The following is a 23,267-nucleotide window of genomic DNA, read 5'->3' on the forward strand; positions in this document are numbered from 1 at the left end:
TTCCTTTATTCGTTCCAACTTCGCAACTAGCGATAACAATCTCGAACGCTACAATGTAAGCTCAATATGAAAATTTGCTAGTTTTATGTAATTTAAACCAAGAGATTATTGACTTATGGCACAATTTTACATCTCCAATATAGTAAAAATTTTGATAAATAGTGCCAGTTGGTACCGCTAATTTGACTTGAATGAATGAAAAACTATAATAAAATAATAATTTTACACAATACACAATTACTTTATATTACACAAATACCTACTGAATATTTTTTATAAACAAAAATATAAATAAGAGTTATTAGAATAAAACTATTTTACGGTCAAAAATCGCCTTCGTGTTCACGGGGCGGGCAGGCCGCCCGAAGGCTGAAGGCTTCGAAACTTTGGGAGAGAATTATAATATAAAAACTGCGATAGAATCCGCAAAATAGTTTTATTTTAATGCCTAAAACTCGCGTAAACATAAGAAATCATTATATCAGTTATGACAAAGATCATTATATTATAACATTAAGGCGATACCTCAAGGTCCATTTTCATACATTTTGTTTCACCTTTAATCTGGGTAACTAAACAAGTATTGGCAAGTAAAGAATTTAAATTCACGTCTAGTTAGTGATTAGTTCTCGCAGTTGAAAGAAAAACGTAAAAATAATTAATAATCATGGATATTTCGGCCTTTAAAATTTAACATGACGAAATTTTAAAGGCAGAAATATCCATGATTATTAATTATTTTTACGTTTTTCTTTCAACTGCGAGAACTAATCACTAACTAGACGTGAATTTAAATTCTTTACCAATACTTGTTTAGTTACCCAGATTAAAGGTGAAAAAAATTTATGAAAATGAACCTTGAGGTATCGCCTTAAAAATATTATTTTTCATTCATTCAACAATATCTCAAGGTTTAATTTTGTTTTTAATGCATGAATTGTTTATAACATGAATATGTTTATGGGGTATGTAACGACTTGAATTCGTTAATAATTTAAATTGACTTTAATTTCGAGCTTCCAAAACTTTTTTAACAAATAAAATATTTTATAAGACTCTTGTACTCAGACAAATTCGACTTGGACGTCAACAAATATTGTTAAGTAAATATAATATATCAAATAATAATATCTACATGCGTACAGTATTTTGTTATACATTGGTTTGTACATATATTTTAATATAGCAATAATATAACTTAAATTATTTACACAATATAAATATTAAATAGTAGGTATGTACATACATACTGAATGTCCGCGCGAGCTCCGAAGAATCCGGTCAGACGCTAAAAGTGCGAAATACCTTTACAACATCGATAATGTAATATTAAAATATTCCATAAAATTCCTCGGAGTTCGCGCGCGGAATCTTCTACAGGAGCATTTTGATATTGCCTTAATAAATGGAACCACATAGTCGTCTTTACCTCTGCTAACATTGTGCCTAATCGTTGAATAACTAAACATCCATACGAATATTATCACCAATAATCGCGGTTTATCTTTTCTGAATTTTTGATCACGTAGTTTGGTGCAAATATATACAAATTACTTTTTATTTATATTCGAAACTTTCACTTTTTTACTTTACATCTATTAATTATACAGTGTTATTTTCAAGAAGACAAGTATGAGGATTTATTTAGTAATGCAATTTCATAATCAACCTTTATTAATATTTCTCAAATATGAATTAGCCTGGATATCCAAGAGCCTTATAAACATTGCGTTTCAAACAACATACTACAAATGAGGGTAACCTTAACCCTGACTCGTCATCCCGACTTAACTTATCAGACGCGGTTCAGCACGGCTTTTAACTTCATTTTCATCGATGACAGTATTTATACATATAATATCGTATTAGCCCTGTATTATATACTGTCCCACTACTGGGCACGGACCTCCTCTACTACTGAGAGGGATTAGGCCATAGTCCACCACGCTAGCCTAATGCGGATTGGTAGACTCAGCAAACCGTCAAATTTCTATAAAGAATTTCTCAGGTATGCAGGTTTCCTCACGATGTTTTCCTTCACCGTTAAAGCAAGCGATAATTTACAAAGAATACACACATCATTTTGGAAAATTGAGAGGTGTTTGCATTTGGGTTTTGAACCTGCGGACATTTGTTTCGGCAGTCCGTTCCACTCTCGACTACAGTACAGTATTTATAGTCTATTTGTAATTATACCTACAACTTTCACAGGCTACTGATTTACCTTTACCATCCCTTTATAATACAGAACATATTTATAGCTTAACCAGGATAACCTTGCTTTGGGGACGCCGTCTTTGTTTTTTCCTTTTAAAGTTAATATTACCAGTGCAAGAAGTTCCACGTTTTACCAAAACATGACGAATATATTTATTTTTCCTTGTAAGGCTATAATACCTAAATCATTTGTTGATATTCTATAACGTACGAACTAACCGCGCCTGCTTTCTATTTTACGAACCTTTTCCATTATATCTCCATACTTAGATTATTGAAATATAATCAATTCTAAATTTAATGAATCAAGTATCAACCCACTGCAAAATAAAAAAAATATTGAAACTGGAAAGTGATTTTCTAAAATCACTTAAATATGAGATTAAAATTATATACTTACAAGTGAAATATTGCTGTTATTTAATAATGTATAAATTTTGAAAATATTGACGAAGACAAATGAAAAAGGTTAAATATATTTTTTTACAATCAGTCCAATTAGTTACAATAATACTTAATTTCAAATACGTTTTCCAAATGTTGGCATATTCACTCTTGTCGTAATAATTTGTGCGAAACGATGAAATTTCTTCCGATAATAAGTGGCTCGGATGCAATGAGTGATAAATGCGAATACAATATTATAATTTTACAGTTGCGAAAGCGAAGACAGGCTTTGATTTTACGAATGCGAAAATAATGTCTTATAATGATAATATTAAATAATGTACAGATCTAATGGACGATTACCGTTTATTTTAGGAAAAGCAAATTGATTTTGCGTGCATAAAATAAAATATATTTTCGTCATTCGCATCATTAATACGATCATGCATACATTAACAATAAGTGATACAAATTCTATTAAACAAATTATGGGTAATTAGTTTATTTTAAAATAAATAATATTATGTGCATCTTTAAATTCGTAATAAAACATACCTATAACTAGTCGTAACGACTACTTTGGGGACATTATAAATAACTTGAGTATCTACAAAACATCTAAGTTTCTTCATAATCGCATATATTTCTACAAAAATAAGGAATAATATAACAAAAAAAACTTTTAAATTACAGTAACATACTGGTTGACAATGATTGTTCACTTTAAAAATAAAAATGAAAAATATTTAATACAGACATTCTCGCCAGCATCGAAATTCGATTTTCAAAAAATAAGTATGGCGGAATTTACAAAGTCGAACATATTTTTAAAATAATTACAGAAATCCTTTACGCCTATAAATAATATTCATTATCATTATGAAAATTCCAATTACCTCAATAGGAATGCATACAAAGTACAAACATAGGTACATACATATAAGTAATTGTCATATAGATGTATCAAAAATGCATCAGTCAAATGGATTGTATATTTTTAGAATAAGTAAATAAATATTTGTTCAAGCTCCCTGTATTCATAATTAGGTCATTTACTATAATTTTAATCTATCATTATTATTTGTGAAATTTATAGACAGGGTATGATAATTTGATAAATATTCTTAATGTTTTTAAACTGCACATTTCTGGACCTTGCCATTTATTTTTCTTAATATTCACTCGTTAAAGTACTATTCTGGGTGTGCATGTACAATTTATTTTCGTAACTTCACAGTTACTAATTGCAAACAAAAACCTTCAAACAAAGACTATGGAAAAATGTCAAAGGATACTGAAGTTTTAACACTAGCCTAATTTTACATGATTTTATATGTACTTATATTAATATAAGTAACTAACAAGCGAGAAAATCAATAGTTATATTTACGGCCGACTTCAATAACGCAATCGCTATCTTTAGATCGATCGAAATAATTGACCAATCAGAGTAGAGTCTGTTTGACATAGTGGTTACAATAGTTTGCCTATTTTATTCTCAGGTTTAATGCGACGATAAAAATTGAGATATTGAAATCGGTGATTAGTCAAAGAATATAGGTTATAGGTTTTGCCTAAAATGTCTAACAAAGCATCATCGTCGTATCATCGTACAAGTAACCCTAATAGCCATAAGTAGATATATAACCATGTAAAAACATCTTATATATTTAAATTACATCTAATTCCGACTGCTTATAACTCTCACGATCACTCCTTAACCGAAACGACATCTCAACCCAATATCACAGGGGGTGATGTGGTATATTATATAACTAATCTTATATACTGACTTACTTACCTTACATAATGACTAATTATTAGGTTAAAATATAAGAGAGAGATGGACTTTGAAAATAAATATTTTTAGTACACAACTTATTTGTAAGACGTTCATTATTTAATTTTTGTTGTAGATATGAAATTAAGTTTTGTTTAGTCTTTTTAATGATTAATTGGCAAACCGTTATAAAGAATATAGAACAATTTAATTTTATAACCTCAATTAAAAATAATCAGGCAAAATTCCTCAGAGACATGTAAAGAATGTCATAAATACTTCTTTTATACCATAATGGTCGAAACATCAATTTCACTACTTTAGACAAAATGTTGATGATCTAAAAATGCGCTTACGAATATTGTAATATATTATAGGAACGGTGCAAATAGGAACAGTGTAGAGATAGTATGGAGAAAGAAAATCTAATATCTTATGTATTTAGGGGTACTTATTCTTCGATGTTGTTGTCATAACCAAATTTAAACCAAATTTGATCTTAAGTATACACTAAGAGTCACCCATGGGTCGAAATTTTAACGTCGAATTCACACTACTCCGAGCGCGTTCATGTGTTTAAAAGGGGGTACAATGGATTTTTACGTATTTATATATTTAAAGATATCTCTAAGTAATTAGAGATGTAATTACTCCTGACGGTATGAATATTTTTACGCAATTCAAATTTGGATAGATATTCACATATAAATTCAAAACCGGGTCAAACCCAAACTGTACATGTTTACTCGTACAATGTAAAATCGCTGCCAACAAGGCATTTATATGATTATGACAACTACAGAGATGAAAACCTAATTAAAACTATATCTATTTATCTACTACTAATAAATAAACACAATAAATAAGTTCGTATAAAATCCATTTGACTAACGAATTTTATCTACATAAAACAACCTATTCATTGCTTAAATGCTCTAAATTAAATTATAAAAAGAACATTTTTACATCATATCATATATTTGTAATAGTAGGTAGCGAGTTGAAAAATCTATTCAAAATTAATGTTTAAAAGTAACTCTATAAGTTTATCAATTATTTCCACAATCTGTAGTAATTATATAAGCTTAAGAAAGCGCTAATGAAAAGTAAAAATAGTAATAATATGTTTAATTACTATAACTAATTTATACAGCTCGCAAGTTCAACCGTAAAAGTAGCCTCAAGTAAAAAATCTACGCAACTAGCGAGTAAATATTGATGTCAAATAAAAATCCGCAGAACAGTATAAAAATCGATTTTGACACCAAAAAGGTTCCATTTAGAATGAGCAATGAGCATTTACAAGACGGATTTCATAACCAATGGACGGTAGTCATGGACTAAGAAGCTGAGCTGTTGCTTGCAAATAGGTTTTATTAAATTTACAGTTTGTCATCGATTATTCGATAGTTAAAATATGTTACGGATGATAACTTAAAACATAAAAATCAATTCAGCAAAGGCGTACGTAAAGTTTAATTATATGTCATTAAATCTGTGTTAAAAGTAGTTCAAAGGTGTAAGTCATCAAGCCAGAGGTACTCAGAAGAAAATACTTAATCAAGGTATTCAAAATCAATTCTGAAAACGATTTTTAGATTTAAAGTCTCCGTAACATATTATAATTTAAATAATAGAAGTTTATTGAAAAGTACATAAAATAGTGCACAAGTAAGCATATTATATTTTGTTTGATTCATGACGGCATCGATTTTTTTATTATTTTTAGTAAAATGACGGTATTGCGCAACGAGAAAATCATTTTAACTACTTAACTAATGAGATCATGGTTTATCGTTAAACGAATAACACTTTAAATAAAACAGATATTAAATAATACACTTTAAAAAGAATATAGAATTATACTAAAGATTTTTTATCTGCACAAATCCTATAAAAATTGGTAAACTAACAAAAATCCTTTGTATTTTGTGTGTTAGTAAGTGTATAATTTTGCAAAAAGTTATTATGATGAGCATGATGATTGCGTAGTTTACCATTAATTATTCTTTCAATAACAATTTTTATTATAATAAATTAGACCAAGATGGCCAGCCATTACGTAAAAGTTATTTGTGAGGAAATATTCAACATAGTATTTACATCATACTATGGTTAGTTCTTAATTGTAACAAATATAAATAGCCTTTAATTTATTTCGATTATCTGACATTGAATATATTTTGTTTAATTTATTAATTTTGTTATTTGTAAAATACTTCTTTTGTTGAATTTTCTCTTCGTAGTAACAAATAATTTAGGGGTAAAAAATGGTGTTTAATATTTTTCTAATGAAAGGCATCACTTCTTGAGTCATTGGGTTTGTTAGGCTCATATTCAAGTAGGCACTTATACCCAACTTATATAGAAAAAAAAAGCCGTTAGAATTGTAAATATATAATTTCGAATATTTGATGGTCAAAGTTTTGAAAACATATAATGTATTAGTCTTTATCTTTGCAATTAGAACTCACCTTTCTTATTAAAATTCGGTTATAATTAAAACATTTATATCAATACCTCACAAATAACTTTTGTTGCTAAATAAAAAGTCTAGGAGGACTGCGTGAGCCTGGGGTTCCTGGGGCACTGCATGAGGTGGCGCTGCCACGGCAAGTCTCGAGCCAGGACGTTCGTGAAGCAGTAAGGACATTTCCATTCGTCAAGACCGAGTGCTATAAATAAATGAACATTTATGGACAGTTACTAGTAAGCTGCTTTAACCCGACCAAGAAAATAAAAGACCTGAGTTGGGGTCGGCACATTAGGTTTTTGTTTTAAGCTATCGTTATCTGTATAAAAAAATCCATATTTAAACACATGGCGCGGATTTTTATTTTCTTGGTCAAGCTACAGAACAGTCGACAAATGTAAATTGGAAATACGAACATTGATATTTCTTTTTAGTGCCTCTTATCTTGAGGACATATAACTGCTGCATATATACTAGAACATATTTTGTCATGCATTTACTAAGGTTCTAAAAATGAAAAATGTGACATCTATCGGTAGACGTCCGAAGTACTTTCTTATTTAAGTTTGATTTATAAAGACTGTTTTAATTTTTAACACTTACGAATACAATTAATGTGGTAGTCGCTCTCGTCGGCCCTGAGCGCCGCTCCGCACTTCTGACACGCCTTCCAGCATCCCTCGCTCATTGAGCATTCTTCTGAGGAGGCAAAGTTAACCTTAATAACCATTATTTTTAATTTGTTATTAAAAAAGGGAAGTATAAACACAAAACAAAGACACATCATGGAATCCATCCAGGCTAAGTATAGTAGTGAAACATTTGTTTCTTTCTGACATTTTGGAAGCTCTCCTTCCATACCAAAAGACGCTTACCAAGCAGGTGCACGTGTAGGGTCCTGGCCTCCAGCGCGACCCTGCAGTGCGGACAGCGCGCCAGCACGACGCAGCGGCGCCAGTAGTGCGCCTCCAGACCCTCCGCGCGCACGCGCCGGCCGCACCACGTGCATGTTGTGCTGGAAATTATTAAATGTGACGATCACAAACCTGATAGCTGCTATTTTTAGGGGTTCTGACGCTATCGTATGGTACTGGAATATTGCAATTTGTCGACCGGCGAAGTAAATCTAGTACCGATTAATTTATTTAGGGCTATACAAGCTGTCGTAGGTATATGTAATTCTAAAAATTACGTTTTTAACGGATAATATTGACTGTTGGTCATATTTTAATTATTATAAACTTCTGATCCAAATTTTATAAATATCGGTAACTATAAACGCATCAGCTAAAGAAACTGGAAATCTGGTAACCCAAATGAATGCATATTACTCACTGCAAACTGATGCTTTCTGGCATATGATCACCACAATCAGCGCCATCGTACCCTTCATATGGAGGTTCACTGTTCGCCACCTGCTGTCTTCTACCTGCAAACAAACAATTCTAATTTCATTCGGTTTCAAATTCTAGACCAGTCTCAACTTAAAGGCTGCTTGAACTAATTTCATTCTGAAAGTACGTTAAGAGGACCTGCAATGGATATCTTGTAAACCTTAGTTATGGATATTGTTAGTGCACTTGCTTGGGCCTTATCCTCTATGACAGTGTAAACTCTTAAAGGCTGCTTTTTTATCTTCTTGAGATTTCTGTGTAATGGTATTCTGTTTTATAATTTCAATTATTTCCAACGCGACGCGGTGTGTTACGTGTTACGCACTATTTAAATAAAGTATGGCGTAAACAATAAGGCCCCTTGTTTTGTCATTCAGTGCTACAATCTTGATGAGTATAATAAATTACCTGGACTATAATACCCGCTCTCGTCCATCTGACTGCTCTCATCCAAATGCAGATTCCTCAATCCAGCCACCAACTTCGGAGACTCCAACACCCCCTCTCTAAAATATTCGGCCTTTACTTTCGGAGAATCAAGGCTCCTGCAATCCGAGTCTCTCCTCATATCATTTCTGGACATTTGGGGAGAATCCATAGGTAAGGAGTCCATGCTTCTTATGTCGTTCTTGGAGGTTTTAGGGGAGCCTAGAGTGGGAGATTCCCGATAGTCCAAATGCAGGGGCTCGTAGACGGTAACGGGTCGCTCTTTGAGCTGTGGCTTCGAGATTTCGTGGTCGTAGTGGATCATAGAGTGACGGTTCTCGGAGTTGCGGTTGGTTCTTCTAAAGATCACTTCCTGGTCGTTTTGGTTTTCTTGGAAGTGGACCTGTTTAAAACAAACGCGAATCATGAATGCAATACCAAAAAATCCTCCTTCAAATTGTTGATGCATGTTTCTGATAGCATTAAATAATAGGTAAGTTGGAAAATTACATGTTTTCGACAGTGATATTCCATTTGGAAATCATTATTAACTCAGGAATTTATACAAAACTGCACTAGTTAACGGTTTCTAGGTAGTTTTCTCAACGACTGGTCCAATCGCTCAAATGCTATTTATGTTTACATAATATACTAATCTCAATATAAAATTTTATTGAAAAATGTGAACAAGTTAATCATAATAATATAATATCTACCTTCTCGACCCCAGAAGCAGTAGACTTAGGAGAATGTTTCGGACTGACAGCACTATCCAGCCTCAGCTTATTATAACCCGGATAATTTGAGAAGTCTTTAGCGGTCCTGCTTGGAGTGTATCTCTTCGTTGGAGACTTCTTCAAACTGCTCTTTGATTTAGTCGTATAACTTCCACTCAGACTAGAAGGCGCTAAAGTCACTCCACTGGTATTGGTAGCCATGGATTTAAGGCTGTACGATGACGTGGCTCCAATGGATGATGTCATCCCTAATGAAGTCGTCATGCCACTAGTTGTTCCGCTACGAATGGACGGTGTTACGCTTGCAGTGTCTTGATTATCGGTCGGTTGATCAGGATTTAGAATTTGTTGTTCTGTTGGTACTTGGTTGAGCATTTTCTAAAGAGGAAAAAATAATTTCATGTCGGTACCTTTGTCTTTTATATTTATCTAATTAAGTATTTTTTGCATGTTTTTATAATATCTATAATACATACATAACAGGCCTAAGGACTATTCTACATGTTGGTAAAACAATTATGGACTATCGGTAACTGTCCTTCGGAATATAGTTCGTATAAGATCTCACTTATTTCTACCCATTATGGGTATATTAAAACATTTTCTTCACCATCAAGAGCTATATTTAACAATTATCTACTCGCTAGTCATAAAACACCACACCACCTAGGACCACGATAAGGACACCAATAACTCGATCAGCACATACCTGCATATCAATCCTATCGAACTGCTGGAAGAGATGTCGGTAGATGAGGTTCCTGCGCGTGACGGCGTCGTCGGGCGGGAGCTGCGCGCGCACGAGCCGGGGCGAGCGCGCGTACGCCACGAGCAGCAGCCGCTCCGCCGCCGCGCGCACCGCGCCGCCCGCGTGCTGCGCGCCCGCCGCGCCGCACTCCGCGATGCGACGCACCGTCAGACCGCTGGAAGGCGGTAGATTTTAAAAAACTATACGTTCCAGATAAATTACCAGCGCTAGAACACTTATCTAGTGGTAGAATATTTTTATATTTGCCCGGATAGCGACCACCGTACACAAGGTATTAAAACCCGCCATAATGGCCCATGTAAGTGTATTGCATTCCGGGGTCAGCCTGTGTAGATCCGGTTGCAACAAGCCGGCATAATTGTGTCAACTGCCGAGGGGTCTGTGAGGGAGGGTGATCTCTTGTCAGTCGACATTCCATTGTACCGTACTTCACTTACCATAAAGTACAGTGGGGTCAATTTGCTGTGCCCGTATAAAAAATGGCTGCAGTCAGCGACTACATAAACTTGGATAAGCAGTGCTCTCAAACCAAGGGCTTTATATTACATTTTTGTGACTAATTGATGACCAACGGCTGCACTCTTGGATCTTGAAGTTGTAGAAATAGGATGTGCGTCCTAGGTTTACTTATATCCTTATAATATAAAAGAAGTAAAAAAATGGTTGTTTTTTACCTAAGTAGGCTATGCAAATATTTCTACATTACTATCCACCCACAGATGACCTCTTTCGATCAAATATGGTCACAAGTCTTGATATATATAAACTTGCTTTTTGGATACGTCTCTTAATTTCTACAATAAAGACAGTGGGGATATAGCTCAGTGGTAGAGCAACCGACTGCAGATCGATAGGTCCCTGGTTCAAATCCGGGTGTCCCCTAGTTGTTTTTTTTACAAAATTCCTAAAAACTTATGACGACATTATTCATTATACTCTCGTATCACGAAGTGTGATTAAGTTGTTACTCCGTAATTCTTCAACACAAAATTTATTTTACCATTTGGCAACGATAAGTCTTATTTTAAATCGTACTTTCAATTTATTTGATTCTTTTTCATATTTAATTCATTACCTTTGCGAATCCTAAGTGAATGTTCAAATATAGTAATACTTAAAATCTTTGCAGTCGTCATTTCTTCAAAATCATTTAATTACAAACATCTTTATACGAAACTAGATTGAATTACCTTTGGTAAAATACTTCTTACTCCAGGGTTTACGAGCATTTCAATATATTACTCCAAATGGTACTCCATTCTTGAAAGTTGATTATATCCAGTGTTTGCAAACATTTGTTACCTGTTCTTATCAGTGGAGATGCCGTGTGTGAGTATCAACTGCTCCAGCATCTGCAGCCGCGACAGCGCGAGACGTGGGTGCATGGATGCAGTCACTGGTCGCACCAATTGCTGCGGAATTATGTGGAGAGCCCTGGAAAACATATCATACATACTAAGCACGTATAGAAATATCTTTTTGTCCTATTTCCAGATTAGATTGATACTGCCCTTGTAGTTATAACACCACTAGGCACTTTGAATTACAAAGCACTGTGGTCATTATTGGGAGACAATTTAAGCCTTCGTTATCGACACTACTTATTAACGCTAATTTAAGCAATTTTAGTCATGGCACAGCCTAATAGATCACAAATGTCAAAGAAGTAAAGGAACTAAAAGCTGTTGGTCGCAACTCGTAATACAAGAATGTTTTCCGTCAAACTCAACAAACAGTCAGTTTTTCCAAAATATGGACATAGAAGAAAGAATTCGAAGTCGGTAAAGGTCACTTGATACGACTGTGGTTCCATTTACACCATCGACCTTACAATTTTAAGACTCCATTAATGCATTACAAGACTACCTTCCCGGACTACAAGTTAGTGGAATCTAAAATTTTCCTTACCGAACTTGTGGACAGTCAGCCAGAGTAAGGACGGTATGTTGGGCTGTGGAGTGCACCCTCGGAGCGGGGTCACCGCACGCACGCAGCAGCTCTGGGAGGATCTTTTCCAAACACCTACCAATCTCCGCTGCACATACTCTAAAAAGTTTTTTTTTAAGTCTCAACAGAGATAGTCTAGAATTCAAAATTGTGAATCATTGGGATGTACAAAGTAAGTAATTCCAAAAAAAAATTGATGAACAAGACGTTCAGATATAATAATCGTTGGGCTTGCCCATAAATAGTTACACCACAATTATAATCTGCACTGCGCTCATACGATGCTCAGTAATTATATTAGTAACTCTTAGTGGTACAATCTAGCGACAGACAGTGGTAAGGTCCGTGGCAAATTCATCGAATGAGATCCCTCACCAGTGCTGCAAGTTTCCTGCGACATGTGTGTCTAATGTTAACATTTTGCCTGTCATACACCCCAATAGTTACGCCACTGTCAGCAAAAATGGAAATATCTGTGGTGCGACGGATTTTATCTTCTAATACGAAATACTCTCGATATGTCGTAAGTATAATTATGTTCCATTTCTATTAATGCAATAATAACGTTACGGAGACGGCGATATTTAAAGACTGACTTCTCTGTCCTGCTATTAAAAGCGAGTATTAGATAACCAACTAAATATCTCACCTATCCGGCACGAATTCTTGAAACAGCACTCGAACGACCTCGTTAGCCTGTGAGTAGACCGAGAAGACCTTGTCCCTCAGCGCCCTTTGGAGTAGCAGCGCCGCGGCTCTGGCCGTCTTGTTCGGGGAGGTCTTCGTACTCCCGTTGGAGGGGGAGGTCAGTTCCGCCCGCAGTCGTGCCAACCCTTCTTCTTTGTCCAGGTAGTTTTTGGAGAAGAATTTTTCTACCTAGAATAAAAAAGAGTTACCTATGTAGAAAACATGATATGCACTTGGTGGAAGATAAAATTACTCCTTAGAAAGTAAGGACTGAAAAGAAAATATTAAATCCACACTACTTATCTCCAATTAATATGTCCAATCATCAGTAATTGTAATTTTTTGATTATACAATCCAGAATTATCACACATAAATTACCCAGGCATTTTATTGTATGCGAAATGTGGCCGCGATCGCCACATACATATAACAAGAAATGAAATTAAATTGAACAGCTAGTGCACTAGACGCCATGCTTACCTTTTCGGGGACAAAGATCTGATCTTATTAAGTACGGGACGTACTATTAATATGCTTTTGTAATATTCGCGTGATGAATAAATTATTTGTTAGTTATGCAACGGCTTAAAAACGAATTTTTAAATTTTATCCCCTTTTTGGAATCAAACCTCATCGGGCATACAACGCTAGTAAACTATAAAAAAATAGACATTCACCAGTGGATATCCAAATATCAATATCGGCAGAGCAGCTTGTTTTCTCTCCCTCTCATTGAGTTTGTGCGGAGGTCGTGCGTGTGAGGTGGCGCTCCCTCCGCTGCACTCCTCCTCCCGCGCCTCTCGGAGGTACTCGTTGGTGTGAGAGCTGTACCACCATAAGAATAAACCAAAGAAAAAGACGATTTAGTTCTATGTGAGATGATGTGATTCAGTCCATGTGTTTAAAGAAATTCTTTTTTAGCATTTGGGATAGAGTTTAAATGAAATACAATTTATAGATAATTTTTTGTTAGTATTTGGGATACAGCGTCAATGAAATATAATTCACAGCTGATAATAGTTGACAAAAAACGAATCCAGAAAACCATAATATTTTGTGATATCAGTACTGCTTCAAAGAATGAAGCTAGCAGAATAGGACGCGGACAATAGCGAATTCTCGAAATATTCTTAACGTATTGGAGATAGATAAACCGCCTAGCGAGTCAATAAAGAAATCTTAAGGTATTTTTCAGTTTACTGTATCTAGGAGTCTCATATATTTATCTGTAAGATTGAATGAAAATCTATGTTTAGATGGTTATTTAATCTTACTGTCTCAAAGCTGGTAGAAGCCGCTCCTCATAAGCTTCGAATGTAGAGCGTGGGCCCGCGCTTTTATTCCTTCTTCTGATTAGTGAACCTGGTAAGGGAATAAATGCACAACAGTTCAGTTTTGGGAATTGCTGACTGGCGAGGGGCAATCTTTCGTCAGTCGACTATCTAGATCTATTTCCAGGCAGCTTTAGGTGCAGTGAGGTCATTTTACCGAGCCCGTTAAAAAATATGCAATCGCCATTACAAAAATTTTTGGACCCTATTGTGTCTGTGAAAACATTATCATAACTTTAAATAATTTATATGGCAGAACAACGTTTTCTGAGTCAGCTAGTATAATCATAATATCGTATATACCTGTGGTTAGGTTTTACTTCCAACGTTTCTTCGGAAGTGAAACTATAGTACTCAAAATGTTAAGGAAAAAATCTCTAATAAAGTGAATAGAATTTAATGAATATCGCCTTAGTATAATCCCTCTATATTATTTCAAAAACATCATTCGAATTCCTTAGATCTTACGATGCTATCAGCTATAAGATTTTAGGTATCAAAGTCATACCATTAGCAGCATTAGGAGTGATACTTCTACGCGGACTGTCAGTCTCTTTTCTTAACTCTTCTTCTTCTATTTTCTTCTGCTCGTCTAGTTTCTCCTCTTGCGCTTGGACGGGTTGTATCGGCTGGTTTATGTACTGCGGTGGTATGTCGTCTTGAAGTATGTGAGCTGGCGACTGTAATTTGGTATTTACGGCTTAGATTTTAAAGGTTATAATGGCGAAAAAATATTTTGTATGAAAGGCGCCGCACAGTCAACTATTTGTTTGTGCTTCAGCAACTATCAATTTTATAAGAGTTTGGTATTCGGCAACAAGTTCGAATAGGCATATAATGAATCTAGACTTAAAATAAGATTTAGATTCTAAGCAGTCTTAAAAGGCCAACTGTAGGCCTGAATTATGACAAAATTATATTAGCAAGCCATCAATATCTCGGTTTTTTACCATTAACATGAAAGGCAGACTTGCTTTAAATATAATTTGAAATTAATCACCAGATTACTTGACATTAGCTTCTACTGAATTAACTAATCATTCATTGAAAGCAATAACATCATAATGAGCGTTAGCAGCTTGGCTTTTCTCCAAGCATTGTTTAAATACATAGGCGGTGGCAACTGCTTAACATCATTTAGGACGTTTGTTCCTTTATGTCCATCGCTATACAAAAAAGATATGTTTCCTATTAAAAATCTAATGCCACATTTCTGGCTACCTTCTCCACATGATTAATCTCTTCTTCATCGTCGCCATCATCGCCGTTAACATATTCGTGTCCATGGGCCGGCTCCAGCGGAGGTACTGGTGATGGTATGTCCAAGCTCAAGGACCCAGCTACGACGGATGGTGACAGATGGTGGGAGAAATCGTACTCTTGCGGCATTGAGGAATCGTTGCGCGAGTCATGCTAAGAATGGAAATGGAGCATTATTTATTGTTATTCTTTTTATTTCGAGTATTTTGTTCTTGTTTCTATACATATTAATACATTAATGAATATAAAAATATAAGAAACTCATCACTCATTAATGGCCAGGCTTAAAACCCAAGCCACCAGTGGTTAGGGATTCAAAGTGAGGAATCTCTTCACAAAGCGTGCCATGTGCAAGAATACTCCCTTCTGCATCTAGTCTCTGACTCAAAGGCCTATTAAGAGCTTCTAGAGATGGTCGTCGAGGCTTTTCAGTATCAACCCATGGTCCAACCCTTCTCAGTAACATAGGATGCCCGTCATCCTATGTTACTGAGAAAGTTTCTAAGGCTCAGTGATAAGCAGTGTTTATTATTATTCTGCCACAAAAGTTCCTTGTGGGAAGTGTAATACCTACTAGACATGATTTATGAATGGTAAATTCTCTATATCTTTTTTCTACTAACCCCGTCATCCTCAAACAGCCGGCACAGCTGCGGATCCTCTTTGACTCCAGCGAGGGCGTCAGCGATCCTGTCCCTCATCCGTCTCGCCAGCTCGAAGTCATCCCTCGCAGCTGCAGTGCGTTTGCGAAGACGCCACCTTCCTATTCTGATCCCGGCGGCGGCAAGCGCTGAACCAGCCGATTTCAACCGTCGAGCATATTCGAAGCGCTCCTCTGAAAGAATATAGTATTATCATTGTATGGGTTTTTTGTCAAAGTGATATTGAGTTTTTCTGTTTACTATCAGCCCGGAGTCTGAAATTTGTACCCGAAATGGCGATAGGAAGCGACCCCTATCACATCATGGGGCGAAAAACATAGTTGATTATAACTTAATATCATTATGATTTCTTATGTTTATAGTTTTATTATAACGTATTTAATCAGTATAAATTAAAAATAAAGCAGAACAAAGATCTGTTTAAAAATGCATACTGAAGATACAAAATTATTTAATCATGTCTAATACAATTATAGTTATTTACTCTTATCACATCTCGCATAAATACTGGTAGTGTGTGTTATCTACGCAAGTCTTTTCACTTTTAAGTCCCAATTACCCTTAATACATTTATTCCTTCAAAATACTATCAATTTCTCATTATCATGTGCGTTAACCACCAGATAATAAAATTCGTCTCTAGACCTTTGCTATAAAAGACAGCCTTACCAGCCACAGCAGTCCTTTTCTTCTCATCCAAACTCCTCACCAGGTCAGCTATTTCATTATCCACGTACATGACGAAGGCCAGGTCATCGTAGGGGGAGTACGAAGGCTCTGATTTGACTGTAGGAGTGGGTCTGTCTGCATCTTCCACTTCCTCTCCAAGCACGTTGACTGCCATTAACGCTACCTGGAATAGCTCTTTAGTGAGTAGGTTCTAATTCTTTGTTGAAACATTTAGCAGACATTTTTGTTGAGTCTTATTTGAAGTACAATGAAAATATTTCGCAAAACTTGAATTTACCAAAATTGTTATGGTTGCTGCGAGGTCAAACAAATATTTTCCGGAAGTCGATAAATGCGACGACTGCTCATATGAAACACATAACAGATTTCATTTCCTGTCGTAGGAATTTAACTCAAAACACTTGGTCCACAAACCTGGTACATCCCCATTAGACCTATTAAACAACTAACTCTACGATAACCCAAAATAAAATAAAGTAGAAAACCAATATTTTCAGACCTGGTCATTTTCTTTCGCAGGAGGATGCGGTCCTGAGAGTCTTAACTTGACGAAACGAGCCACTGTTGGTTCGGGAAGCGCCGCTGATCTGTATAAAAATACATTTTCTATGTATTTAATAATAGCTTTTGTCCGCGGCTACGTGACATTTTTTCCGGGATAAAAGTCCCGTTTTATATTTTCCCGCGAAAAAAGTTGTATAGCACGTCGCAGTAATGTAGCTTCTTATTAGTGAAGGAATTGTCCAAATTGGTTCAGTAGTTCCACAGATTGGTCCATGCAAACAAATAAACTCACAAACTTTTCCTCTAACTTATGAAGGTATTACAGATAGACAATTGATGTAGAAAGCGGAGGTTTAGAAGCAGGGCTCCGTTGGCACCTTCGGGATCTGTCACATACCTCTGAATACAAATGTGGAACTTACCTGAGCTCCCTGGTTCTTGCTTGCGGTGCCGGTTTCGCGAGGGTGACCCTTCCAACACTGGTGTACGTGGCTCCGCATGGTGTTGCTGCCCCTTCGGATACCAGGCCTCCAGATACCAGCACTTCCACGCAAGCGGCTGGAGAAATAGATAAAAGTTCTAACCCACAACTAATATCGAGTGATATCAACATTACAGACCAAAAACTAAGAAGTTTAGGTTAGCTCGGATAGCTGAGATATTTTTTCATACTTGTGTTCAGATCGCAAAATATGAAAGTGAACTAACCTATTTTATGTTCTGTGTAAAATTTTCTCAACTACGAGGGCTAAAATAAACTAATTTCGTTTAGTATTTTTTTTTGGATTTAAACATATTTATTTTTACAGAAGATTTTACATGAATGAAGACATCAACAATTTTTTTTTTCAATAAACCTATTTATCACCTAAATACACATTTTCTAGTTCTTCTAACTTTTAAAAAGTATTTTTTTTAATTCATCCAACCGCTTACCAATAACTAAAATAAGCAATATTTTGAGTCATGACTGATACTGACGTATGAGCTGATGATGTGCCAGTAGCTGCAGCTTGTGCACGCTGGTGACGCAGGCGAGGCGCAGGAGCAGCTCGTGCGGAGGCGGACCCTCGCTGCGCCAGCCGCGCGCCGCCGGACCCTGCGCGTTCAGCTCGCATGCTGGGTACGAGTTGTCTTCGCCTAAAAGATAGAGAAACGGGCTTTAGACAAAATGGCTTTTCACTAGCGTAACCACATCATGAAGGGCCCGTGGCAAATTATTAGAATAAGGAATCCCTAGTAAAACACCTGTTTAATGCCTATATTTTACAGGCGACCTTACTTAGGTATTCAGACACAAAAAATCGTACTTAAATGTTAAAATTTATTGGGCTTCTTAAGCCAGAGGTCCGGGACATATTGCCCGTCATCTTGTTATTACAACACTATTTTTCTATCATCGTTGACGCTAATAGAAAACAATAATATTATGTCATTTCCATAACTTTGTTGATTTGCATTAGTGTTAACAATTGTTGAGAGGCATTTTGTCTAAAAATACTGTTGTTCTGATTAAAATGCTATAATCAACATCGAAGCTATGGCGGTAATCTCAAAGTTACAGACTGCAAACTCGTTTTCACCATAAGTACGATAATAGCTGACCAATCGAAACGAAGATCTTATAAGGTTCGAGTTAATTTCCTTCATAAATATGGCATAGTATTTATCTATGGTTATATCATTAGTAAGTTATTTACATATTATAATACATCATAAGACAATATCATTGTTCCTGTCCGCCAAAACAGCAACATAAAGAAAATAAATGTGTTTGGCCCTAATCGCATTTTTCTCAACAATGAAACTAGGTCAATAGTCGACAGAAGGCCTGTGTCCTACATGACAAGGCATGGCATGTTATATTGATTTTACAATCTGATGTTATTAATTAAATATTAAATTTGCTATTGTACTCAATGAGTTATTAATATTTACAGAAAATTTGAGAAAAACTAAGTTAATGACGATAGAAACAATTCTCGTCTGATAACAGTACTTGAATAGTGATGCTTCACGGCATAAATAAACATTGTCATGGCATCTACCCAGCCGGAGCCTGGAAACACGCAAACGAGGGCCCTGCGTACTACCTTTTTTATTTTCGCCTGGTAATCATGAGCACTTCCCCGCTCAGACGCCCTTATCAACCAGACGACTGAGCAACTATATAAGTCACCGGTCTTACGACGCAGCATTGATCCCCGGAGAGACGGTAGACATCGAGCGACTGCTGAATCGAGCCCTTACTAAGTATAATATTATACACCCTACACAGTGACAATCAAATTTTTGTGGTGGTCTGCATGATGATTTGGGTCTGGTCCCGGTTTTCTCTGACGCGAGACGGCTAGTTGCCCATCGTAATTTCGTATTCATTCTATAGTGGCACCATGTTCGCCGCGTTTCAGTGAAAGTTTGTTTATTAGGCCAATCCGACATTTTTGTAAAAATATTACAAAGTCGATTTTGCTTTGGCCAAAGTATGTAAATATTTTCACAAATATACCAAGTTTAGTCTCAGTATAACAGCTGGAACGGCTGCGATTTTCTCAACCATTAATCTATTCTCTATTTTCATATCATCTCTTTCAAAATTATGTAATATCCTTCTCAGTAGCCCATTCAGGATATTACCTAAATCTTTATACCACATGGCTAATATACAACACACACCACGACTCTATACCCGACGGGATAGGTAGAGGTGCAACCAGGCCTCTCACTTAACACCATTTGTGTTCCCATATGTGACAGAGGGCGAGCCTATCGCCATATCAGGCTGATACTGAACAGAAGAAGCCAAAATCACTGACGGAGATTTGAACCCGGAGCCTCAGCTACACACAACGCCATCGAAGCAGGGCTGATATTATTTCTAATAACCTTTACACAATGATTAAAACTCTATCAACTTACAGAAACCCTTCGAAATAACAAAACAATCAATTTATTACGAGGCACGATCAATCTTGCTGCGAATTCAATCTTTATTGGCTTTATTAAACAAATTGAAACGGTTAACGTTTATTATGATTGATGTTTATTGATTATTTGATTTTGCTCGCAAATTCACACGTAAGTCATGTTTTAGTTTTTTCCCATTCCCTTGGCGTAGTTTTCCGGTCTTTGCCTGCCTAAAAGACCGCGCATTGTCTTTTTCATGATTAAAATGAATGAATAAAAAAACAAATGAACAAATAATTACATTGCTTTTAACTTAATCCAGGATTGATCTATATCAGGGATGTTATGGATATGAAATTTCGGATATGGATACGGATATGGATATAGGAATAAAATTATATCGGTTTCGGATACGGTTAAGGATAATAATTATGTCGGATTATCCGGTAGTTTCGGATAGTTTCGGTTACGGATATTTGACTAAAGTAAAATAAAAAAAAAAATAGATATATATATTATGTAATACAGTAGGGTGACGAATACTAACTATTGTTCATCGTCATCGTCGATTATTAATTATCGATGAACTAATTGGGGGACATGGGTGTTCGGAAAAACTCTGTGTTTTAGAAGTAGTGACACCTCCTCTCCGTGAAAAGTTTTTATCACACTGTTTATATTTTGCAAAAATTACTTTTAACATGACCAAAAAAAAAATACTTTGGACGCATTTCACTTCACTTTACTCAATAAAAAGAAATACTATTTATGAATGAGTTTATGTTATGATTAAAAATAACAAACTATACAAATTTCACGTAGCGTGTGAGCGGTGAAACAAAAACGTGTCGGAACATATTATCCGTAACTTATCAGAAACTTTTATAACGGATACGGTTACGGATATATTTTTATTTCGGATATCCGATAGTTTCGGTTACGGTTACGGAGCTCCATAACATCCCTAATCTTAATGGAACCTACTTAATGGATTTAGAATCCATCCAACGGCTTATAAATTTAGATTTAACAAACATATTCAAGAACTTGTATATTTCATGCACTCACTCCCTTTTTCCCCGAAAGGGTAGGCAGAGGCGCGATTGGTACACCCACTTTCCATCATGTTTTTTCCGTCCCATTTGATAGAGAGCGAGCCTATTATCAGACACAATTTTCAAACACCAGTCTAACACTGAATTGAAATACTCCTAGTATCACTTTGCCCGACCCGGATCAAACCCAAGACCTCAGCAATCGTATTGTAACATAACTACGCCACCTAGGCCCAATTAAATTCATAATTTATGTATTTACACATAATATAAGTATATAAAAGTACGGCACTTAAATTATAAAAAAATAATATGATGTAATCGATGCTAGATTTAAAAGTACAAAGATATAAAAAACAATCATGAGTCGTAGGCAAGCCATACAGTTTAACTTTATTTTTAAAGTCATTTTATACGCTTAGAGAACTGTTTATACATTTTAATGCAATATTAATTGACTAGAAGATACTGGGACAAGTTGGTCTAAATTCACGGAGAAAAATCAATCAGGCGATTAAAGCATCTCTTTACAGATATACTCTAAGATGACTTGATACTAGTTCTGTGGCAGAACCTCAAAACAAGAAATTGAAAACGATATTGAAACAGTACATTTATGCAACTGCTTTTAAAGTAATAGACAATAATACGTAGCAGCGGCGAAAGATGCTATTTTCTAAAAGGGAACCCGATAAATATGTAGGTACAATACGTATAAATCTACAATACTTATTGTACAAATTGTTCTGATAATTTGATTCTACATCTTTATGTGGTCTAATTATCGGAACAATTTGTACTTTGTACGGGAAGGCGGCAGGAATCGGAATATATGAACCCTTCGCGACTAATACGTAGGCACGTACAATTTTTTTTATTGTGAGAGTATTTTCTTATATTTCTTAAGGCCAGTATAACGCCCAGGGTTCCCACTCAAAAGTTTTCTTAGCAACATCCGAAAATCGTGTTTGCTCTTAGACAAAGAGATTTCAATCAATTTTATATGTCTCCATTTAGGATTTGAAACGACGTATCCCTAGCGCGCTGTGAGCAAATATTGTTTAACCTATTTTAAAACGGTCTTTGGTTTATTTTTGATTTTTTTATATAATGAAGTACTAGTAAATTTTATTAGCATTTAAATACTTAATATCTTTGTACAATTAAACAAATAATGCTTAAATTATTTATCCGTATCAAATAAAAATTAAAATATTTTTATTATTCCTTTCATAGATTTATATTAATTAAAAAACAAACATTACTTACTAGTTGCGTAAACGACGTGGAACGGTATTCGTTTCGGCATTTTTCACAGTTTCTACCTGTCGACTCTCAATTCAGATGTTATATTGACTTCCATTGCTACACTTAAAAAAAATAAAGAACACTGCAGTAAAAATATAAACACATATATACTTTTGTCAAATCAGCATTATAAAAAGAAATTTTGATTGGAATCGCTTTTCTACATGATTTTGTTACGTTAGGCTGACCGGATCACAAATTAAAACAAACTAAAGAGTTCTCCGAATAAATAATTCGTGTAATTTTGTATTAATGATGCGAAGGGACGAAGTTAGCGCGAATTGGGAAGTGGTCTGCAGACGGATCAATAAAACCGCGGCTGTCTTCGCGTCCTAAAGAAAATGTATCGCGCAACCTACAACTTCGTTTAACGCCATCTGTCAATAGGACATTGAAATACAATGAAGGTTGATTAGGTAGCATGGATTGGCTATATTATAGTTATAATTACATATGAGGGTAATTAAGCAATTCGTTGTAAAATATTTATATTCAGGAATTTATGTATTAACCCAAAAGGTTTACTTCAATCACAATGCAAATATTATAGGCATTCTCAATATCGTATCGGTAATAAATTATCCAAATAGCTTCGTCATTCTAAATTATGAAATCTCAACACATAAGATGAACTGCCACCGTGTTTGCAGAATCTGTGAATTGTGTAATTCCCGAGTAACAAAAATGGCGATATCTAGGTATTTAGATCTAGACAGATCTAGACATCTAGGC

At 35.4% G+C, this 23,267-nt stretch overlaps 1 protein-coding gene and 1 non-coding gene across 2 annotated transcripts; one reads left to right on the forward strand and one right to left on the reverse strand.

Annotated features, from left to right (window-relative positions):
• Positions 1 to 1,680: 1,680 nt before the first annotated feature.
• LOC115444496 (centrosomal protein of 104 kDa) lies at positions 1,681 to 23,178 on the reverse strand. The gene is made up of 20 exons (XM_037441740.1): positions 22,497 to 23,178; positions 18,247 to 18,405; positions 17,688 to 17,823; positions 17,261 to 17,348; positions 16,741 to 16,924; positions 16,033 to 16,244; positions 15,371 to 15,562; positions 14,658 to 14,829; positions 14,093 to 14,180; positions 13,496 to 13,643; positions 12,780 to 13,006; positions 12,092 to 12,229; positions 11,486 to 11,617; positions 10,124 to 10,337; positions 9,394 to 9,792; positions 8,660 to 9,080; positions 8,193 to 8,286; positions 7,733 to 7,872; positions 7,461 to 7,556; positions 1,681 to 7,059 (listed from the first exon to the last, which is right to left on the reverse strand). The coding sequence occupies exons 1-20, from the start codon at positions 22,534 to 22,536 to the stop codon at positions 6,938 to 6,940; spliced, it is 3,402 nt and encodes a 1,133-aa protein (XP_037297637.1). The 5' UTR covers positions 22,537 to 23,178; the 3' UTR covers positions 1,681 to 6,937.
• Positions 10,994 to 11,065, forward strand: Trnac-gca. The gene has a single exon. It is a non-coding gene; the product is annotated as a tRNA-Cys (tRNA).
• Positions 23,179 to 23,267: the final 89 nt, after the last annotated feature.

The sequence above is a fragment of the Manduca sexta genome, chromosome 4, assembly GCF_014839805.1.
Source record: "Manduca sexta isolate Smith_Timp_Sample1 chromosome 4, JHU_Msex_v1.0, whole genome shotgun sequence".
Classification (NCBI taxonomy): Eukaryota; Metazoa; Arthropoda; class Insecta; order Lepidoptera; family Sphingidae; genus Manduca; species Manduca sexta.